Source organism: Dictyostelium purpureum (assembly GCF_000190715.1).
Source record: "Dictyostelium purpureum unplaced genomic scaffold DICPUscaffold_203, whole genome shotgun sequence".
In the NCBI taxonomy this organism is placed as follows: domain Eukaryota; phylum Evosea; class Eumycetozoa; order Dictyosteliales; family Dictyosteliaceae; genus Dictyostelium; species Dictyostelium purpureum.
Genome location: NW_003519539.1, coordinates 25,144 through 42,590, shown reverse-complemented (window position 1 = coordinate 42,590; position 17,447 = coordinate 25,144). Strand labels below are relative to the sequence as shown.

At 24.1% G+C, this 17,447-nt stretch overlaps 5 protein-coding genes across 5 annotated transcripts; 2 read left to right on the top strand and 3 right to left on the bottom strand.

Moving 5' to 3' along the window:
* Positions 1–240: 240 nt before the first annotated feature.
* On the top strand, positions 241–1,344 carry DICPUDRAFT_154531 (uncharacterized protein; the record flags this gene model as incomplete). The annotated part of the gene is made up of 2 exons (XM_003290007.1): positions 241–669; positions 817–1,344. The coding sequence occupies 2 exons, from the start codon at positions 241–243 to the stop codon at positions 1,342–1,344; spliced, it is 957 nt and encodes a 318-aa protein (XP_003290055.1).
* Positions 1,345–1,719: 375 nt separating this feature from the next.
* Positions 1,720–8,492, top strand: DICPUDRAFT_154530 (uncharacterized protein; the record flags this gene model as incomplete). The annotated part of the gene is made up of 5 exons (XM_003290006.1): positions 1,720–1,903; positions 2,183–2,800; positions 3,250–3,582; positions 3,645–6,105; positions 7,109–8,492. The coding sequence occupies 5 exons, from the start codon at positions 1,720–1,722 to the stop codon at positions 8,490–8,492; spliced, it is 4,980 nt and encodes a 1,659-aa protein (XP_003290054.1).
* A 78-nt stretch (positions 8,493–8,570) lies between these two features.
* Positions 8,571–10,039, bottom strand: DICPUDRAFT_56445 (uncharacterized protein; the record flags this gene model as incomplete). Its single annotated transcript, XM_003289994.1, has 3 exons — positions 8,571–9,315; positions 9,388–9,686; positions 9,752–10,039. The coding sequence occupies 3 exons, from the start codon at positions 10,037–10,039 to the stop codon at positions 8,571–8,573; spliced, it is 1,332 nt and encodes a 443-aa protein (XP_003290042.1).
* Positions 10,040–10,352: 313 nt separating this feature from the next.
* On the bottom strand, positions 10,353–11,025 carry DICPUDRAFT_154528 (uncharacterized protein; the record flags this gene model as incomplete). Its single annotated transcript, XM_003289993.1, has 2 exons — positions 10,353–10,775; positions 10,948–11,025. The coding sequence occupies 2 exons, from the start codon at positions 11,023–11,025 to the stop codon at positions 10,353–10,355; spliced, it is 501 nt and encodes a 166-aa protein (XP_003290041.1).
* An 844-nt stretch (positions 11,026–11,869) lies between these two features.
* DICPUDRAFT_154527 (uncharacterized protein) lies at positions 11,870–17,342 on the bottom strand (the record flags this gene model as incomplete). The annotated part of the gene is made up of 4 exons (XM_003289992.1): positions 11,870–13,219; positions 13,282–13,788; positions 13,870–15,508; positions 17,338–17,342. 4 exons carry the CDS (start codon positions 17,340–17,342, stop codon positions 11,870–11,872), a joined length of 3,501 nt encoding a protein of 1,166 aa, XP_003290040.1.
* Between the last annotated feature and the right edge of the window lie 105 nt (positions 17,343–17,447).

Below are 17,447 nucleotides of genomic sequence, written 5' to 3'. Positions count from 1 at the left end.
TTCCAATTTGATAAGGTTTTATATATTTGTTCTTTATGTTCTTTTTTGGTTTGATTATTAATAAAATTTATTTATTTATTTTTAAAAAAAAAAAAAAAAAAAAAAAAAAAAGATTTTTATTTTTTTTTTATAATTTTTAATTTTTTTTTTTTTTTTTTTTTGTTTTTAATTTTTTTTTTTTTTAACGAGTGGCATATTTTTGATCATTTCATTTAATTTATTTTGTATATATTATTAAAAATGAAAACTATTAGATTAGCAAAAAGTGTTTTTAGAAATAATAATGTTTCAATAAATAATAATATTTTTAGAAATGGTTTCAATAATTATAATAATTGTATAAATAGAAGTTTTACATCAACTGTAAATAAATCCAATATAACAGAAGAACAAAATAAAAAACTTGAAGAAAAAACACAATCAAAATTCTTTAAAGGTGATGTTGCATTAGAAGGTGTAAAAAGTGATGGTACATCATTAAGATGGTATAAAACAACTGGTTATACATATGACGAAGAGTTGGGTGGATATTTACCAACTATTGACGATAGAAGAATTAAAACCCCAAATGATATTTTAGTTGTAGTACCATCTAAAGAAATTGCCTTATCAATTGCTGCTGAATGGGCTGCTCAAGAAAAATATATTAGACCTGCAAGATTACCAATTGTAAATATAAAAAAAAAAATAAAACATAAAAATCATTATTTACTAATCATATTATTTTTATCATCATCATCATCATCAAAATATACAAAATCATTGTCAAATAAACTAAAATAATCACATTAATCACAATAAATAAATAAATATTAGACTCAAACTATTATTACATGTTTAGAAATTAGACCAGAGGGTAGAGAAAAAGTCATTGGCGAATTTCTTAATCATTTAGCTACAGATCCAACATGCAACAGAGAAATGTATGATTCAAAACTTCAAAAACTCCAAAAAGAATTTTTTGATCCAGTCGTTAATTTTGCATCAGAATATTATGGTAAAGAATTTACAATTTCTAAACATCTCGAAACATCAAAACATCCACAAGAATTATTAACATCCATTAAAGACCACTTAAATTCAATGAATAATTTCGAATTATGTTGTTTACAATTAATTTCTCAATCTGCTAAATCATATTTATTAGCACTCAACCTCTATTATGGAAAAATTAGATTAGATAATCTCTATAAATCAATTGCTTTAGAAGAGGAGTACCAAGCAGAGGTTTGGGGTAAAGTTCCTTTTGGTCATGATTTAGCCGAATGCGAGTCTCACAACGAAATTGCTCCACCATTATTTATTTTAAGAAACATGAAACCAATCCCATTACCACAAAAATAAAAAATAAAATAAAACAAATAAAATTAAATAAAATATAAAAAAAACAACACGATAAACGAAATAGTGCGTATGATATACTTGATACACACAAACTCAAAATTTTTATTTTTTTATGATATTTTTGATATTTTCGATATTTTCGATTTTTTTTTTTTTTTTTCTCTAACCATTATCTTGATTAAAATATCCAATTGTTTTTTTGTCCAACACATTATAAATTGGATTTTTTATCTTTATTTTTTTTTTTTTTCTTTTATTTTTTTTTTCTTTATTTTTTTTCTTTATTTTTTTTCTATATTTTTTTTTTTTTTTTTTTTATACATATATTTTTGTGTTTTTTTATTCTTAATAATATTTTTTATTTATATTATAAAAATGAAAAATTGTTTTTCATTTTTTTTAATTATTTTTAATTTTATTTTTTTAATTAATAGCCAATTATCACCATCAAATAATAATGTTGAACTATATGAATACCCCAATAATAATTATGCTGATTATCCTGGATCAGCTTTAAAATGTGAATTCAATTTAAGATATTCAGCAAGAAATTTAAATGGTATAGTTTTTGATAGTGAAGAGACTATGGCAATCAGTACACAAAAAAACTATTTTTTAATTAATTTCGAAGTGGATCCCTCACCAACCTCCATCCCATTGCAATTTAAAATTTATAATTCTGATAATTTGAACATATTCACAGTGTTTACTATAAATATTTTATGTGAAAGCAAGTATATTTATTATTATAATAATCAATAAAAAAAAAAACTAAAAAAAAAAAAATTAAAATAATTAATATTTTATTTTATATTTTTATATTTTTATATTTTTACAGGTTTAAATGAAGATTTGTTAACAATTACACCAAAATTCGATAAGCCCCATAAAAGCATAGGTGGTACAATCTATACTTATATTCAAATTCAAGGTTTAAAATACAAATTAAAAGCATTAAGTATAACAACAACAGGGCAGTATTCTCATAGTATTTATCCTTTAACAAAAGAACTTTATTGTATTGAATTTAGAGGTATATATCCAGATAATATTTATATTTTCGACTCTGCTGGATTGAAGTTTTTTATTAATTTCCCATCGAAATCATTTGAAATTAATTTAAAACCAACTTATACTGGGTATCAGGCCATAGATTATGTTACATATCCAAGTTCTCTTTCAAATCCAATTATACAATATTCAAATTTAAATGGTCCTTTAGTTTATTTTACAACTAATTTGACAAATGAAAATTTATATCTTATCCCAATATACGTATATAATGGGGTAGAAAGTTATGTAAAAAAGATTGGTCAAGTGGAAAAAGATGGGGTCTTACATTATTCGTATATATTTCCATTGTTTGATTTACAATATTTAACTGAATTTACTTATAATTTTTATTATAATAATGGGAAAAATTTAGAAAATATTAAAGTTGAAGCAATATTAAACGGTAAGTAGTCGAACTATATTTATTTTAATTTATATAAATAGGTATTAATAATTTTTTACTAGATTTTAAATGGTATTTGTTGCCCAATGGTGGTGCAGCCCACTCTCCGGCCACCGAAACACTCATAAGGACTTTTTCCACATACTCAGGATATGTTTATAGGAATACACCATATATACATTCATTTGCTGGTAATAGTTTTATATCAGAATTTCCATTTGGCCATTCTTCAGGAAATAGTTTGTCCTTTGTATATTCTGTAAGGTATCATTGTAAAGTATCAAACACTTTATCAAACCAAGATTTTTCATATGGCGAATATCCATATGGGGACACAACCTTTTACAATAACCCTAATTATATTATAAACAATGGTAAATATATAATTTATTAAAATTTTAAAAAATAATTAATAATACTAATTCTTTACTTTATTTTATTAAATATAGATATTTATCCACCAGAAATCTCATTTGTTGAGTTTGATCATATCATTGGTTTTAAATATCTATTAAAATTAAAAGCTAATGATCAAACCATGATTTCTAAAATAATTTTAAAAAAACTAGGTGGAGAATTAGAGTATGGATTAGAGTGCTTAACTAGTGGTGACTTTAAAAATGGTGAGTTTGAATTAGTTGTTGATATAACTAATTTTCAAAATTATCTCTCAATTAAAGATTTAATAGGAAATAGACTTAATAAATTTCCTTCAGATTATATTGCTCACGACTCAAATAACATTCCTGTTTTTGTAGAACCAAGAGTTGAAACCTATGATTGTATGTATTAGTTTATAAACTTTATTTTTAATACGCATACTAATTTTTTTAATTTTTAAAAGTGGTTATTTTTAATGTCACATTCTTGGTAAATGATATCGATATTTTCGATAGACCATGCTATAATTCAATTTATTTTAACTCTACAGTTCCTAAAGATTACCCTATGACTTTTAGATTAACTGATCAGGTATCATTTAGTTACAGTAGTTCGGAAGGAAATAGTGAGCCAATACCAATTTTATATGATGAAAAACTAAAATTATTTTATTGCGATTTCATTGTTCCAATGAATACTGATTCAGGGGAAATTCCATACGTGATATCCCCTTCTAGTGTTACTGCTCCATCCATAGATAGTTCCATTTTAACACCTCTTAGAGTTTCAAGAACAAAATTTGATAATGACGGCCCAATAATTTCAAATATTATCAATGCAAACGATTTTGGCAAAGTTGGTTGGAGAATAACAATTACTGACGAGACCAATGGTTTCAAGAAAGGATATATCAAAGCGGTTGGATCTCTAGATAACTCTATTTATAAATTCAACTTTACTATAGCAGATAAAATAGGCAGTGGCACAATTTTTGAAGCACAATATGATATTTTAATAGAAATTGATCAATATTGCATATTCCAGTATTTTACAATTGAACAAATATATTTAGAAGATAGAAATAGCAGATATTCTAAATTTTCAAGATTTACACCAATAAAGGAACCAGAAAGAAATCCATTAAGAAACTTTATAGGCGATGAAAGTGTTCTAAAAACAGCTTCATCATGTTTAACTCAAACTACAACTGATACAACAGGCCCAATCTTTGGTGATTATAAATTCGATAAAGATACTGTGGATGTCTTTTCAAATTTTAGGACTGTAACTTTCACTTTTAGTGTAATAGATCCAGAGAATGAAATAATGAGTGATCAATTTCCAAAGGTATATTTATTATCGTCCGATATGAAAACAATAGAGTGCGAATCAACAATTATATTAACAATCCCAACATTACAATATAAATGTGTTATTGATATCCCGTATGGCTTTGGTTATCCAGATGGCTTATGGGTTTCAATATATGGGTCTATTAACAAAGCTGGTATTTATTCTGGCCAATCACATCCAGGAACAGGTGAAAAAATTAAAACCATTAAATCTTCAAGTTCTCCAGTTCTTTCCAATTATGAACCCCTGTATACTTCAACAAAATCTGATATAATTTTATATGGTAAACAATTAAAGAGTACTGTAAGCGTCTTTATAACCTATTCATATGAGGTCACTATGTTTTATACACCTATAAAAATTATTGGCCAAACCGTTTTAATAATCCCAAGAGATCCAAAATATGAAATTAATGGAACATTTACTGTATACACCATGAATTCTATGAATATGTATTCAAATATTCTAACTGTATATCCAATCTATTACAATAGAAGCGAAAATGTAGTATTAGTACCTTCACCCTCACCCTCAAATTCACCTAGTTCAACTCCAAGCTCAACTCCAAGCTCAACACCAATTCAAACAAATAAACCACAAAAATGTGTAGGAACCCCTTTATGTGGTGGTAAAAATCAAGGTTTTTGTATTGAGGATAGTGGTTGTGTTTGTTACTCACCATGGATTGGTTTAGATTGCATGTCTAAGGTTATTGTTGTACCACCACCAAAAGTTAACGAAACATCCCCAACTACCGAAATCCCAATATCCGATGATGGAAGTGATAGCAGTACTAGCAGTGAAATACCAGTCGAAAAGGTATTTTACAAATCATTGGTTTCATTGGTTTCATTAAGAGAATTATCAATTGATGGTAAAGAAACCAATAACCATGTGTTAAGTAGATGGATTCATTCTCAAATAGATTCCTTCACAAACCAATACGTTACCAATATTTCAGTAACAGATTCGAATGGTAATAAAGTAGATACATCAGTAGTTGCAACATTGAAATGGTTCGAAAATGAATCTAAAATAGAATTTGCAAACCAAAACATAACCTTAAATCCATCCTCCATTAAATATACAATTGAAATCATAAACTATCCATTTTCAACCCGTGTAAGCTCTTTACAATTGGTAATGCTCGCATCTTTTGAATCTAGTAAAACACATGATGTGTGCTCCTCTAAAGAATTTGGTGAAACTTCAACAGGTGATAATTCAAATTATTTCAAATTTCAAATTGAAAAAAGATCCTTTTATGGCAGATTTATTAGAAGAGGTATTTTGGATTCAAAACCTAAATCAATAGAAAATGTTTTACTAGATAAAGATATGGCAGTAGTATCAAATGCACACCAGGCACAATCATATATAGGTATTTTAATTCCATGGTTTGAAAAAAATGCAATAATAGATCCAGATTTTTCAGTATTAATAGATAGTGATTCAGCTTCATCATCTCCCAATTCAATTTGCACAAATAATTCTAAATTAACAGCAACTAAAATTGCAGGTATTGTAATAGGGTGTGTTGCTTTTGTTATTGTCATTTCAATATCAATTGTGTATGTAATACAAAAGAGAAAGAGTAATATCAAATTTATACAAAATTTTGAAAACAAATTAAAAAAAATAAACAACAAAGATTAATAGATCAATTATATTAATTACCCTATACACTAAATAACAATAATAATAAAAATAATGATTTCTGTTCACATACAAAAGATGGCTCATGCCAATGTTCTTATAATTAAATATATATGAATTTTCTTATTAAAATTGTAATCATTTTTAAAAATAAAAGTTTTTTTTTAATTTTACTAAAATATTTTTATTATGATGTTTATCTTGTTGATTTAATACTTTTTATAAATTGGAGCTTTGAAATTTTTTAAACTTTGTGATAAAAAATCTTGGACCTATGACTCAAATTTTTTGCAATGTTGTTCTTTGATAAATAATACAAATGTATTTAACGTATGTGTATTTATTAAGTGCTAACATTAAATTATTATTTAATAACTCATTCATTATCAAAAAAAAAAATGATTAAATAAAAAAAAAAAAAAAAAAAAAAAAAAAAAAAAAAAAAATAAATAAATAAATAATAAAAAAAAAAAAATTCCATTTAATTATTTGATTAAAGTATTTATTTGTAAACACTTGTGGATATTTTAAAAGATTTTTTAATAATTAAATCCAATTTACAATTAGTGAAGTAAGTTTATACAAAATAATAACCACCTAAATTGGAATAAAAGATCTTAAAGATTGTTTTCTTATCAAATTATTACCCTTTTTTTTTCAAATAGGAAGGTTAATTATCTTCTAAATATGTTAAATATATTTAACCAAATTTTTATTAATATATTTAAAAAATTTAAAAAATTAAAAATAAAAAAATTAAATATTTTTAACCCCACCCTTTTTAATTTGTTTTTTTAATTTATTTAGGTCAGTAAAAATAATTTCATTTTAAACAACACAGTTATAAAAATTTATATTTATTAATTTTTTATCATTTAAATAATAGTTGAAGAATATTTAATTTTTAAATACTATTAGAATGAAAGATTATTATAGTTTTAATATCGAAGATAGCTCATCAACATTAATAGTATCAAATGATATAAATCAAAAAAATATTAATAATTTTAAAAATAATAATAATAATAATAGTAATAGTACTAATAAAGATATTTATGAATATATTAATAATTTAAATATAAATGATAATGAAATAATATTAGATGGGGCAACTTCAATAGTTATAGAAAATAAAAACATAAAGTCTCAGTGGGAAAAAGAATCATTATATGAAGAAATTATACAAAATTATCAAGATAATGTTAAACCAATTGATTCAGTTCGTTCTAAATCTATTAGAATCCTTTTGACCGGATGTACTGGTTACATGGGGTCCCATTTATTGTTACAAATATTAAGAATCATAAACTGCGAAACTGTTTATTGTTTAGTAAGAGGCGTTAGAAATACTATGGCAGCAAATGAAAAAATAAACAATACTTTAAAAAAATACAATCTCTACAATCAAATGAATGATCGAGATTTTCAAAAAATTATACCTGTTATTGGAGATTTAGACAAGGAGAAATTGGGCTTATCAAATATTGAATATCAACATTTATCTAAATCAGTTCATCTCATAATAAATGTTGCTTCAAACAATAATATAAACTCATCCTATGACACATGTAGATCAACAAATGTTAATGGAATTAAACAAATCATTAAACTATCAACCTCGACCTCATTTAAAAGAATAGTTCATTTTTCATCATCTTTTTTAAATTTCAAGAGTGGTGAATATAAGGATCTCCTCGCTGTGGAGCTACCATCGTTCCAAAATGAAGAATATCCCTGGAATGGTTATTTAAATTCAAAATCAGTTTCAGAACATTTAATACAACAATTCTCTCAGCAACTTAAAGTTCCATGTATGATAATAAGAACTCCTTTCATTATATCCAACTCCAATAACAGTATATACTCTCTCTTACAAAGCTGCATATCTGTCGGAATGTATCCAAATGATCTAGAATTCAAAACAAATACTGTACCAATATCATGGTTATCAGAGAGTATTATAAGTACAATATTTAATGACAACTATTGGATAAATAAAAAACAACAATCCAACAATCACTATAATTTAAATATTTATAATATTGTAGGATCACCAATAACCTTTAAGGAACTAATATCAATTGTTTCAACTGAGTATTCTCTATCGCCAGTAGAGCTAAATGAATGGAAATTAATAATAGAATCAAAAGAATCAACAGATAAAGTATTAGATTATTTAGATTTCATTATATCAAACCCAAATAATGTCAAAGAATCTAATCAAATAGATTCCTTAACTCTAAACTATGCAAATTCTAAAATAACCAAAAACCTAATCAAAAAATTAAACTTTAATAAATAAAATTAAATTAATTTTAAAAAAAAAAAAAAAAACCTTATTTATTTATTTATTTATAGGTTATTTATATTTATTATTAAATTAATCTAATGGGAAATAATTTGGTTTTGGATTATGAGTATGATTGTGATTGTGATGAGAATGATCAGTTGAATCGCATTCATTTGAATGATTGTGAGAGTGAGGAGTATTATTATCAGTTGTACTATTTGTTGAAGCTATAATTTTATCTGTATTTGCAACAGCAAAAACTGAAGGTACTCTAGAAATGCAACCACAGGATGAGAATGAATGAGTTACTATTGGTTTTCTTTCTGCTAATTCAGAAGGTTCTTCTTTGACATCTGGATTATCTATATATGGAAGAATGGAACCAAATAATAAATGTTGCATAATTGGTAATTTATTTAAAACTTCTTGTTTATACATTTTAATCATTCCTTCATTAACCTTTGACCAGTTTTTAACACCGCTGATATCGACCAACATTGGAGAATGCTCTAATAAACTACCACCTGTTTTAACCTTATTAATGAAATGGATACAACCTAAATACATATACTCTTCTGCAAAACTTGAGTTTATAATTTCGTCATTTCTAATTGATTTTGGTCTGATATATTTATGTTCGATTAATTGTGATGATCCAAATAAAAATGGTAAAAAGTGATAGTCATCCAAACCCCATACACCATGAGAACCAGCTGGCTCTAACCAATAGTTTTCTTGTAATACTCTCATTAAATTTAAATATCCAAAAAATACCTTTAATACTAATAATTGATATTCTTCTCTTTTTAAAAATCCAATTTTAACTAAACAAAATCTATATAAATTAAAATAAACTATTAATTAATATCCCTTAATTAACTAATACTATTATTATTACTATACCTACAAGAAACAAATAAAGTTTAACTCATGACCACTGCCATAATCAATTCTTGATTTATCACCAAAACTATGAGTTAAATAGCCTGATATCTCTTGATAATATAATGGTATTTCTTGCTCTATAGGTTCATCAATTGCTTTATTGTTTAATAAATTAAATAAAATTTTAGGTGCTTCTCTTTCAATTAAATCTATCCACTCTACAAATGATTCATTACCAAATCTAGTTCTAATTGGTTTAGGTGGAATATCTCTAACAAATTGATTTAACTTTTCTAATAACTCTAGTAATAATTTAACGTTCTAAATAATAATTTTAATATTAATATATTTAAATATATATAATATATTTAAAATAAAAAGCTTACATTTGTAAGTGGTAAATCATTTTTTAATGATTTTCCTTGGCAATCTAATGATAATTGTATTACAAAATTTAATAACTCGCCATATGTTGATGAAGTGTGGAATGATCTTAAATCTCTTTTTGTTATAATTTTCTTTTCTAACTTCATACCCTCTGGTTTTTCAATTATAACTGGTGGATCGTTAACTTTGGTTGGATCAGTTGATAATTTAGAAATAGTTTCTAAGTGATTATATGGCTTATTATTAAATAAACTGGTTGGTAATTTAATACTACTATTATTTTCCATTTTGTTAGTTTTATAAATAATATATAAATAAATATAAATAAATAAATAAATAAATAAATGAATGAATGAATAAAAATATGATTATTATTTAAAAAAAAAAAATTATTAAAAAATTTAAAATTAAAAAATTTTAAAAAAATTTTAAAAAAATATAAAAAAAGTTTTTAAGTTAAAAATAATTTAAAAAACAAAATAAATAAAATAAATAGATAATGGGTATAAAAAACTAATTATTTTTTTTATTTTATAAATATATTAATAAAGTTAAATTTTTTTTTTTTTTTTTTTTTTTTTTGAAAATTATATAATTTGTTTATGCAGAATAAATAAAATCTAGAGTGGAAGAGGAACTTTCAGTAATATTATATTTTGATCTAATTTTTGTGAATTTATAATTCATATCGGATATTAATACTGTAACAAAAGATGATCTGAAACCAATTGAATCGATACCATACTTCTTTAAAAAGCTTCTAGCTTCATTAGACAAACATGAAGCTGAATCATCAACACTAACAATAAGAACTATTTGGCCTTGATATTCAAAATTGTTCATATAATTTAAAAAGCTAGCGCTAGCGCTACTACCACCACTAACTATACCATAACTATCTGTATCAAAAACGGAAGCTTCAATGGCGGAAGGAACGTTTGGGTCGAATGTGATAACATTGATACCACGTCCCTTTAAATAAATGGTGTTGCCACCAAAGCTAACGTAACAATTGTTTGAACCCTATTATAAAATATAAATAATTATTTAATTGATATTAAATATAAAATAATAACTTTTAAAATGATAATTACACCCCCTTGTGATTTAGCTCTGATAGGAACCTACATTTTTAAAATTAAAAATTATATTAGAAGTTATTTTTTTTTATTAAAAAAATAAAAATTATAATTACTTTAACTTCAGTTTTAGTTTCTGCAGAAACCAAAAATTTTACTAAAAATATAATTAAAACTATTGAAATTGATTTCATTTTTATTAATATTGATTTTTTTAAAATTTGATTTGAATATTTGGATATTTGATTTGAATATTTATTAAAAAAAAATAAATCCTTTTTATACCCTGAAAAAAAAATAATCAAACCAAAAATTAAATCAAATTTAATTAAATAAAATTTAAAGTATATTTTTAACAGCTCATCTTTCTAGTATTCAATATAATGCCATTCCTGAGTTTCAAAAAATAAACTTTTAAATTTTATATTTAAAATTAAAAAGTAATGAATTGAGAAATCTATAATCCAATTTAAAAGAAATTATTTGGAGATTGGTAATCAAAATCCATTTTGGATTTTTAAACAATCGATTTTTTAAAAATTTTAATAAATAAATTTTTTAATTTAAATATTCAAGTATTTTTAAACCCAACTTAATTGTATTCGATATTATATTTCTAATCTTACAGGAATTATCTTTTTTGAATTGATTTAATTTTATTATTTTGAAATGTTAAAAAAAAAAAATCCAAAAATAGGATGTGTGGTTTTTTTTTTTTTTATCGAGAGGAGTTTGGTTTTTGTGAAGTGGTAAATATGTGTAAAAGTTACTGTTTTTATTAATTAATAAAATATAAACTGTTGATGATTTATGATTAAAAATAAAATTTTTAAAAAATATTAAAATAATTTGAAAAAGCTAAATTTAAAAAATTTGGATAACAAATTTTATTTATTTTTAGGTCTATGTACAGTTTAGTTATTTTATATAATATTATAATATTTTTTATAATATTTAATATATAAATTTGTATATGTATTATATATAATTGAAACTAAAAAAAAAATGATTATTTATGTACAATATTTATTAATTTATTTAATAATACTTTTCATATTGTTTTCTAATTTCGTATTCGTATTCATCCTCTTCGTCGTATTGTTGATATTTTGGTTTTTGATTTTTGTCATAATCTTCTTCTTCTTCTTCTTCCTCTTCTTCCTCTTCTTCGTCATAACCCTCCTCGTATTCGTATTCATAATCGTCAGATTCGATATCTTTAACATTTTCACATTGAGAAACATCCAAACTGAAATATGGTGAGACATACTGAGTTACTGTCATGGATTCTGGTGTTGGTAATTTATAACGATTGAAAAATTTTGATAAAAACCCACCTTTACCACTTGTATAACTTTGTTTGATTTTTAATATCTTTTCTTTAATTTTGAATTTTCTTTCTTTTAATTCTACTGCATTATCCTCTGGATCTTTTAAGTACTCTTTAATCTCTTCAATCATTTTACCTTCAGAATTATTTGTATTGTCTACATTACTATTTATACCGCTATTATTATTATTATTATTATTAATATTATTATTATTATTATTATTATCTATAATATTATGATTATTATTTCTATTATTATTATTAATACTATTATTATTATTAATATTATAATTATTATAATTATTATCTGGTGATAATTTCATATATGTTTCAGGCGATTTTTTTTGTAAAAATATATTTGAACGACGACGTTTAAATGGATTATGTGATGGTTTTTCAATAAACTCTTCTAAATCTTCATCATAATAATATTCTTTTGGTAATTGATCATCCTCTGACTCTTCTTCATCATTTTGTTCGTAATATTCATTTTGGAAATTCTTTTCTTTAGAATGACTATCATTTTGGCTATGATATTTGTTATCTCTTTTCTTAACTCCTCTTTCGTTTAACCCATTGCCATTGATAATATATTCTTCTGAGCCATCTTCTGAATCTTCCTCTGAGTCATCCTCATCATTTGAGTCATCGTAATATTCTGCATCATTGTCATCATCGTCATCGTCATCTTCATCGTTATTATCGCCATCCTTTGCTAGACATGGGAAAACTGCACCATCGAAAACGCTATAACATAAACTCTTTGAGCAAGTTGGAATATATTTACCAAAAGCTATTACCAGTAAAAATATATATAAAAACAGTAAATCCAATCTTCTAATTGATTGAACATAATAGAAATGGAAACTTGTAACCATGGTGAGAATAAACCAAATACACTTTTGAAATGATATTACAAAATATCTGTCACTCTGTGGAATGGGAGCTTTTGAGGCGATACAAACATATTTAACCAAAAAGAATTTTGCAATTAAATAAAACAAACCAAAAACAAAGATTAATGGGAAAATTGGACCATAACAACCTACAATCATCATCTATATAATAATAAAAAAATTAATAACTATATTTAAATTTATGAATATAAAAATAAACTTACCACCAACAATGAGTTTAAATATTGTTTTTTTAAATCTAATGGTTCGAATGTTAAAATTTCTTCGGCTTTTAAACTTCTATGATGAATAAAGAATTTCTTTACAATATCAAATAGATTTGTTAATTCTAAAAATGGAGTCACTATAGAGAAAATAATCATAAAATGGAAAAAGAAAACGCCACCTCTTCTAAAGAAATTGATTGGAATAATAAAGCTGTTGGGTCCAAATCCACCAAAATCACCAGTATTGTTTATTAAAAAGTAGAATGATGGATATAGAACGATTAATAGGGATTGGAAAACAAAAGTAAGGAACATACCTTTGCTCTTTGAAAAGCTTCTAACATAACTATTGGATTTCAATAAAATATATCTGATTGCACTTGGTATTGAGTTGTTTAAAAACAATAGCAACAATGATGGTATAAAATAATAAATAACAGTTGATCCCAATGCATAAAATCCATCAACACTTGTATTGAAGTAAATAGGTGAAAATCCTGGAACCTGGTTATTATTTTTTAAAAAATAAATTATTAGTTAACAATTCTAAAAATAAAGGTATTGTTTGATTATATTATAACCTACAATTGAAAATTGAGTTTCTATATAAAATAAAATTATGCAAACCAAAATCAAAAAGAAAAATATGGTACCAAAGAACTGTGCAACAGTTATACCAACATGTCTAAAGTTTGCTGGGTTGTGGAGCTTTGTCCACAAGATATCGGATACTCTTGGTGAACTGTATGCCTTCCATTTATCAGTGGCCAACTCTACTCTATATTCCTCGGGTATGTGTGGTTTAGTAATACGCTTAATGAGTGCTTTGGTCCATTTGTATGGTGAAAATTGATTTGTAAAAAGATGGGCATCAGATACACATGAAAATGTAATGAATGCCTTACCAGTAGATTCTACTGTTTGGTTGGATGGTAGTTGATTAATATCAGTATTTGGATCTACATAAATACGCTCCAATCTTCCATTAACATCATTCTCCTTATCTTGCTGTGAAAATATTTTTACCAACACAATCGATGCAGCGTATATACCATTAGAATAGCCTGTTTGAAGGAAATCTTTAAGCAACTGAATATTTACTAGTGATTTTGGTAAACCTGTTAAAAGAACGGTCCTTGATGTTACCAAATGATTGCTGTCATAGGAAAGGTAAATTCTCTCGTCGTTGAACCTGGTGTAAACTATAATCATACCAACAAAAAACAATGCTGCTTGGACTTGATACAAAAACAAATATGATGAGTATGCATTCCAGTTTGGTTGAGAGTATAAATAGATGTCTCTAAACTTATTATCACCTTGCATAGTAACTGGTATGTAGAGAATAACTGAAATGAATGCGAAAAACCCCATCATGAATATCAAAATTCTTTGAGACTTGAAATAAAATCTTATACCTTCGCCTTTATACTTGTATATGCTTTCCATTGGTGTGAGAATTGCCAATCTCCATGGGAGAAAACCTTTAGACTTCATTTTATACTTTGATATAATATCAATGACATAGGACAAAACAATGATAATCCAAACTATAAATAAGGAAATCGCTGTTTCGAATACAACTGTCATGTGTACGCCGACTACCATTATATCCATATCGAGCTTAATCATTTCGCAAGTATCCATATCGATGAACCCAATTCTGTATTTACCCTTTTCACCCAAGATAGACAAACTACTAAATGTTACAATTTTCTTTTTAAAATCGATTTGAGGACTTTGAAATTGTAAAGAATAGTGTGAGTTCTTTCCATTTGATGGGCTGCTTAATATAACTGGTTCAATTCTTCCTTTGGATGCACCAATCCATTCTGGCATTTCAGTTCTACCAAATCCAATAATAGGTTGTATTGGGAATGCACTACCCGATATAATAATTGGTGATGGAGCTCTTTCTAATGTTAAGGTTTCTGTATCGTTACCAATAACTGACAAATGAAACTTGGCTGTATCTATATTGTATCCTGTATTTGTTGTATCTTTTTGTTTAAAATGATAGATTCCACTATCAAAGGTTGTGACACATTTCATTATAAATGAATCTGTTCCTGATATTGTCCTTTTTCTTTCGTTTTCTAATAAATTAAAGCCATCTTTATAAACCAACCAATTGAACTGGGTGCCTGATCCTGGTAATAATGATATATTTATATTTCTTTCTGATGATTCGACTGTTAAATTATTTACAAATAAAATTGATCTTCTAAATGATGATAATGTTGGCGTTAAACAATTTGTTATTTCTAAATAAATTTAATTTAAAAATTAATTAATATTTGAAATTTTTCGTTTTTTTTTTTTTTTTAGATATTTTTAAAAATATGAGAAATAAACCACTTACCTATATTGTTTATTAATAATATTACAAAAATAAATAAAGGCCAAATATATGGCCTCATTTTAATATATTTATGTTATTATCTATTGTTTTATGGGTGTGCTATTAATAAAATAAATTATAAATGAACAACACCAATTCGAAAATTTTAAAAAAAAATTAAAAAATAAAAAAAAAAAAAATATAACAAAAATAATAATTATGTGTGTTTTATTTAACAATAATTTTCCGCCTAACCGTGTATTTATTACCGTGTATTTATTTACTATAAACTATTATTTTCTATTTTTGAAAGTTATTGCATAAATAAAACTAAAAATATTTTTTATAAGCAATCTAAAAATAATTATTAAAATATTTTAATAAATAAATAATTTAAATGAAACAAAGTATCTTTTTTTTTTTTTTTTTAAAATAATAGTTTTTTTCAACAATTTAATTTAATAAAAAATATTTAAATTAAAAAAAAAAAAATTTTAATTTTTTATTTTTATTTTTATTTTTATTTTTTTTTTTTAATTTTTAATTTATAAAGGGTTGTGTAGCAAATATAAGGTTATAACCAATTTCCTCTCTCCTTCGTTAGTATTTGTTCAATTCAATATTGCACTTTATTCCTATTCACCAAGGATATAAACATAAGGAGCTCATATATAATGAATAAATAAAAGATGATCAAGGTGTGTTTGTAAAAAAAATTGAAAATGATTAAAAAAAAAAAAAAAAAAAAAAAAAAAAGAAAATGGCAAAAAAAAAAAAAAAAAAAATGGGAAAAATTTAAAAAAAATAAATATTTAATTCTTTTAAAAGTAAATTAACACATATACATATTATTATAATATATATAATATCTTCCCAAGTATCTGATGGTGATTATGTGTGTTCACATAACGTAGAGATAATGTGTGGGAGTGTGGGTGTGTATGTTTATTTATTTTTTTATATTTATTTTTTTTTTTTTTATAAATAAATTTTTTCTTGTAATATTTAAATAAACACTTTCATACCTTTAAAATAAAAAGGCTAATCCTAAACCAAAGGTTCAAAAATAATAATAATAATAAAAGGGCAGTTGTAAGATTGCTTTAAATTTTGAGTGAGAATTACCATTTCTTTTTTTTTTTTTTTATAAAAAAATATTATTTTTATATAATTTTTTTTTTTTGAAGAATTATAAATAATTATTATTATTTAAATTATTTTTATTATTTTAATTATTTATATAAATTTTAGTTTTTTTTTTTTTTTTTAATTTTTTTTTTAGTTTTCAAAGATAATTTCACGGTTTTGTGTATAGATAACCGGTTACATTGTTTATGGTTAAACACAACATGTAATAACAATTTGATTGAAAAAAAAAACCCTATTCAACAAAAATCATAATAAAACAATATAATTAAAAGAAAAAACTATAATGGACAAAAACGCATTTTCAAAAAAAAAAAACAATTTATTTTAAAATAATTAATTTTTTTTGAATTTATTTAAATTTAACCACACCATTAAAATGAATCATGGATATGCATGATATGTAAAATAAAGAATTGATTATCATAATTCACTTGTGTCGGTTACTTTTTCAAAGGTCCACACACTATTTCTTTCTAATTTCTTTTTTATTTTTTTTTTTAACCAATTTTTACAATAAATAAATTAATTTTTTTTTTTTTTAAAAAACCGTGGGCCCCTATTACCGCATTTTTTTTTTTTTTTTAAATTTTTTTTTTCTTTTCTGTTTATTTCATTAAAAATATATAAATAACAAACAAGTAATTCTTTTTTTAAAAAAATTATTACTCTTTTC